The sequence below is a fragment of the Cariama cristata genome, unplaced genomic scaffold, assembly GCF_000690535.1.
Source record: "Cariama cristata isolate BGI_N322 unplaced genomic scaffold, ASM69053v1 scaffold18535, whole genome shotgun sequence".
Lineage (NCBI taxonomy): Eukaryota > Metazoa > Chordata > Aves > Cariamiformes > Cariamidae > Cariama > Cariama cristata.
The window spans coordinates 42,125-48,124 of record NW_009617155.1 but is presented as its reverse complement, the minus strand read 5'-3'; the positions used below and the strand labels follow the sequence as shown (position 1 = coordinate 48,124).

At 43.5% G+C, this 6,000-nt stretch overlaps 1 protein-coding gene across 1 annotated transcript in view; it reads left to right on the top strand.

Annotated features, from left to right (window-relative positions):
* LOC104161871 (multiple epidermal growth factor-like domains protein 6) overlaps positions 1-6,000 on the top strand; it is a gene marked incomplete at both ends in the record, with an annotated part of 73,546 nt that overhangs the window by 25,634 nt on the left and 41,912 nt on the right. The window contains 1 exon segment of the mRNA XM_009700446.1: positions 1,444-1,617. Coding sequence (XP_009698748.1) covers positions 1,444-1,617 — 174 coding nt within the window.

Genomic DNA, 6,000 nt, shown 5'->3' with positions numbered 1-6,000 from the left:
CCAGGCTGCCCGGCCCCGCCGGCATGAGCTCTCTACACAGGGGTTCACACCCGGCCCCCTCTGGCTTCGAAGCCTCCAGAATTCTCGGTACAGCAGGTTGCTGCTTATCTCCTTTTACATCCAAATTGGCTTATGCCCAGCAAAGGAGGGAGAAAATGGCACTTTTAAAAATCGAGATGTATATTCTGTCGCTTGGAGCCGATTTAAGGAGTTGTTCATCTTCTGAAATATTTTCATCTTATTTGAATGTATATTCTTGCTGCAAAACAGGTCTTTGGATACAAATGTGCAGCGAGCAGGAAGCTTTGAGCGTATCGGCTCTGCTGTCTCCCGTGTAGAAACCGAGCTGCTTTCAAGTTACATGGCTAACTGGACAGGAGGTTTGCAGACACGGGTGGAGATCAGAAGCCAAGGTTAGGTCCAGCGTGCAGCGAGCTGTCTCCTGGCTACTGCTGTGTATGCGTCCAAGATAATGTAAAAATCTGCTTGTCTTTTTGTCTTTTTAACACGTACTTGACTGCACAAACTAAGTATTTGCTAATTAGCAGCATAGGGTGAAAAGTATCCTACAGCAGCTTTTGTGGGTAATGTTTTCTTAATGTCTGTTAATGATAAATGAATTAATATGAATATTCCTAAAATAAATATCAAAGTGCTTTGCTGACTTCATTGGATCCAGAGTTTGATGCCTTCCATGAAGGACCAAGCAGTCTTGCCAGCTACTCTTGGAGAACATGATATATCCCTGCTGTTAAAATATATATAGATGCAGTCATGCACACACTCACGCTTACATACGTACAGCACAATAACAGGTTCAAATGATCTATCTTATTTTTATATGCAGTGTGCGAATAGGTGTGGGTGTGTGTTAATGTATTTTGGCAGGAGGAGAAATGTTTCTCCAGAGGCTGGGAATATACATTGAACAAAAAAGAATATTAATTTGCTTGGGTAAAAGAAGAAGCATCTTTAGAGATGTGCTAAAGACCCTCTTGTTCCTTGTGGTTTACTTTGTACATCTGTCCTGTGGAGCTTGTGACTCCCATCGTTTGCAGCTTCTTATGCATGAGGATGAGGAAATCAGCCTGAAAGACCTTTTTTTGATAGCAGGATCAGGAGGAAAAAAAAAAAAAAAGAATGGGCAAGTGCCAGTAGGGCTGCTCTTTTTTTTTTCCCCTCCTTACCTCAGTAAATTCCTGAGCGGTTTGGTGCTGTCAGATCGAAGGGTGGCTGTACTTCAGTCGGCATTGCAGCTCTTAGATCTCATCTGCCTCTGGCTGGAATCACGGCTTTTGCCAACATGAGTTGCTTGTCCAACAAGCATCGTGAATGCAAGGGAGGGTATTCAGGCAGGGGATGGGGACAGCTGTATTTATGAAAGCTGTTCGGTGAGGTTGGTGTATTTTTACTGTCATTTATGTATTTAAAATAGGAAATAAGTTTCTTGGGTTGTTGACATGCGTTCTTTCAATGCTTCCTTGGCTCCAGCCGTCAATTCCTGTAGCGTTAACAAAGGGGGCTGCGAGCAGGAGTGCGTTCAGCTCAGTGAAGACCACTACAAGTGCCAGTGCCAGCCAGGCTACCAGCTGAGGAGGGATGCCAAATCCTGCGAAGGTAAGTCCTACGCTGCCTGCCTGCAGACACACATTAAAAGCAATTTAAAAGACCCCAGGATAGTGCTTCAGGTCGCTGTATTCATTCATATTTCACCCTGCTTGCCAAAAGCAGCTTTAGGAATCGCTTATTAACAGGGTTTTAAAATGACATGTATTTGATGTGTGAAGTTCACATTGCTTCACAGCTTCGAACAAGATTTTGGCCTGACAGACCCCTGGCTGTTTGTTGCACACTGACAATGACGACATAGGTTAGGAACTTGATCGTGTTTTAATTCTATTACTCATCAAGTTGTATATAGTGTTGGCCTGTGTAAGATGTTTGATTCTACATAAAGTCTTTTCTTTATCTCCTTTTGGCTTGTGTTGCTCCTAATCGCAGTCTGATTCATTCATCCTCCCCTTCAGATATCTAAGCAAACACTCTCACAAGCAGAACAGAAATGCTACCTTTGGATTTGATTGTTGGTAGGTTTTTTTCTCTTGTATCTTAACATATTCATCAGTTTTTAGGGCAAGCCCCTCTTCCCCAACACAAGCGCACACACATGGTACCCTTGAATATGCCAGAGAAAGATAGGGCCAAATTTATGGATTTATTGCGCTAAAATTCCTGTCACAAAACCGTTTCCATATGGCTCCTCTTCTGCTTGGAGATTTTATATGCTGTGTATAAAGTGTAAGTAAATCCTGCTGTTCAGCTTGCTTCCAACTCACGCTGTGTGCAACGAGCACTTGGCCTTCGGTTTTGGCCTCCCCGAGTCCTGCCCTCTGCAGAGACTGCGCACGCTGCACTTCAGCGAGCATCCCCAACCAACTCGCCTCTCCGCCTCTCACGGGGTGGCCACGATTTGTCTCTCAGATTGACAGAAAGAGTCAGAAAAGGGGAGCGTTAGCAGGGAGAAGGCATCAGAGACCTTCCTCCACTGTTCTCCAGCCCATTTGCAAACCTCTTGCGGCTCCTCCACTGCCTCTGGCACTTGAGATGTCCTTGGCCAAGCCAGCTGGACGTGTGGACTCCTGCATAAAACTTTTTGGTGTTTTTTATGGTGGTGTGGTGGGACAGAGGTTGGATCGGCAGGATCTGAGTATGGTGATGCCCGGTGGGGTGGAAGTTGTCCCTTGGACGATCATGAAGCAGTTCAGACCTCCATATGCCACTTCATGCTCTATCTCAGTCGCCAGCAACTGGTTCAGCTCCACAGCAAAAGGAGCAGGCTCGGTCCCCTCGTTGGTGAGGTTTTGCCACCGTGCAGGCAGCTGCGGCCGTTCGCTCCCTCGCATTGTGGGGCTGATGAGGATCAGCCACCCACCGAAGGCAGCAGTTCGTCATCCGCTGGTAATTACTGTACAGTGGCGAAGGGGCAAGGTCAGCTTTGCCTGTGGGTGAGACCTCATCTGGAGTTCTTGTGTATGCCTGGTTACCTGTGTTCAGGGTGGTGTAAATCAAAATATAATAGTGCAAACCCCCTCAGGAGGACAGCTGTGGTCAGAGAAAGGAGAATCTATCTTGCCAGGGGAGCTCAGCTGGCAAAATGAAGACCGAGTAGGATGCTTTTCTTCCATAAATACCTTAGCAAATAAACGCCTGGGAGAGAAAAGTGCTAGTTAAGCTGATGGACGAGATTTTTATGGGAACAAATGAGCATAAAGTGGCCATGAATACATTTGGGTTGGCAATTAGAGATGTTTTAAGTAGAAGAGGTGGGAGGAGGTGAGCTTGGCTGCTTTTAATTTCCAGCCAGAAAGGATGGCTACTGTCGTGCTAGTTTGGATGCAGGAACTACAGCGTCAGGAGGGTGTTTATTACAGCAGGTGTAGCTGTGCTGCAGGTGTGGAGTGGTCCCTGCTGACTCCTTGGGAGCTGATACTGCTCCCCATAGCCCTGGAAGGCCATATAGAAACACCCAAGCCTAGCAGGGTGATACAGCCTTCAGCATGGAGGCAAACTGATGAGATGGAGTGGGGTAGCGTCAGACGAAGTGGTGAGATAGCTGCTCTGGGGGTGAGACATATATGGATGTGGTCAGCAGTGGCTGTGATACTTATAAAAGGATGGGCTATACAGGATGTGTGCTAGAGTGAATTCTCCATTGGGTTATCCAAGGGTGGCAAGAACAAATATCTTTCTCAAACCACTTTGACTTTCCCTCCTATAAGTCAATGTTATTTCCACCCCTAGCCTTCCCTGCCGTGAGAAGGAAATTTTACTCTTCACCACTTTGTATTTTCTCCAGTGTAAAGTCGTGGTTGCTGTAAGCAAGAAAATTAACTTGATAAGGCCCAGTTCTCTTTCTTTAGGTGCTTTAGACGTTGTGGCAGATAGGATTGGAGACCCTGTTCTTTACAGTCTTGCAGTGACGGTCTGGAAGGTCCACAGCACCTGCAGAGCCCATACTCACACTTCACCAAGAGCATTGCTGCCATCCCAGATCTATGCGTCACCATGGCCTTTTCAGATGAGGTTCCTGGATATCCTGGGACATCTAGGAAATGAAACAGTTCCAGTAGATTTTTTTTTTTGTCATAGTGTTTCCATGACTTGGAATAGAGCTTCGTAGGATGGAGTCTGTTATCTGCTAAAGTTATTAAGTCAAACAATAAGAGCCAAATGTGTAGGAAGAAGAACACTCATGAGTTATTTTTAGCTTTTCCTGAAACCTGCCTATAACAAGAAGGAACAGATATGTCAGTGGAAAACAAGTCCATTGGTGGTTGCGTTATGTCCTGAAGATCTTTCCTTTACAAACTTTTATCTTGTCTAAGGACTTGCAAGGCTGCTATCTGTCTTCAAATTACTATGTTTTACTAACATCTGCCCTATAATTTGTTGTTTGCTTGTTGTCATGTCACAGTGCATTACAAGTTTTACTCCATGCTGTAATCATTCTCAAATTAAAGCTTTGGATGCTCTGAAAACCTTTATAATATGCAGGTTTAACAGATGTTGTTTGATAGTGATTTCATTTAATTTAACCAAATAGAAAAAGAATCAGGAAATAACTCAATATTTCATATTGGCAAAGAATGAGTTCTTGCTTGAAGCTAAATCCTTTGTAGACTGCAAATTGTCGAACTCTAGAGCCAAGTTGTCAGCCTTGAAAGTGTCATGTAGGATGAAGTGCTACTGTCCCTTGGAAACACATTTGCAACCTATCGTGTTGAAAGTCCAACAGAAAATTTCAGTTCTACATCCTTAACAGTGAATTTTTTTCTTTTTTCTTTTTTTTTTTTTTAAAATACCGTCCAGTCAAACTCTCAGCCTGCAAACTTGAATAGTTGTGTTTTGAGATTACAGGAGGTGAAATGAGGGAATTTGAAAGTGTTCCAGGGCAACATCCTTTTTTGCCAAACAGTGGCACAAAATGCCACTGGCCACACAGAAAAGTGAAAATTGGAGGAAATTAAAACACCCACCCTATATTTAAATGTAGCTATATAAAATAGTGGTCTGTCTTTCCTATTCCCTTCTCCTGCATAGCTATATATATATGTATGTGGTTAGCCACTAGAAGAGCAAAACAGCAAGGTCTAGAGGAAAACACCTTCAACCCTTCCCCAGAGTTACTGAAACCCCGACTCCACTGCTGGTGCTGTTGAACTGATGTTGACGTTTTTCCTAGTGCCCTGCTAGAGGTTGGCTTGTACGGAGCTTGAGATGGCCAGTGAAGGAGACGTCGGGCTGGAGGCGAGTGAGGAATACTGGTCAAATGTCTCAAATCGGACAATAATTAATAAAATTCTAAAACTGAATCAGAGCTTGAATTGTAAAGAAATAGGCTTAACTTTTAAAAAGCTTTGTTTGAAACTAAGCAGAACTCTAGAGGACATATTTTCAAACGTGTCCTCGAAATTTACCTACGTAATGTTATTCACCAGCATGATAGTTTAACTAGTACTCCAAACTGAAACCTCAACCTCGTGCAGAACATCAGAGTTTGATAAGAAAACTCTGGCTCTTAACTAAAGTCAGACCTGTCCAAACAGTGCCAGTAGGTGTGTTTTGGTGTGTGCAAAGTCTTTATTTGGGCAAATACAGCAGTATGCTTCCAGCAGGTACGTGTTCCAGAAATAAACACATAAACCACAGTGAAATCTTTGAGGTGGAGACTTCTGTAGGCAAATGTGTTTCTAAGTAGTTGCCCCTTAAAGCAGCTTATTCTTGAAATGGTATGTTATTGTTCAAGAAAAGAAAAAAATCTTGTTGAACAACATGAATGGCATATGTTTTTAGACTAAAAGAGGTCTTTTGGGGCTCTTCAGCATTTATTTCCTCTAGAGACTTTTAAAGACACATTGTTTTGTGGCGAACTTCACCGCTGTATGTGTTTGTGGATTTGTGCCTATTGGAATGCTAATTGCTATTGTTTAGAGCAACTCT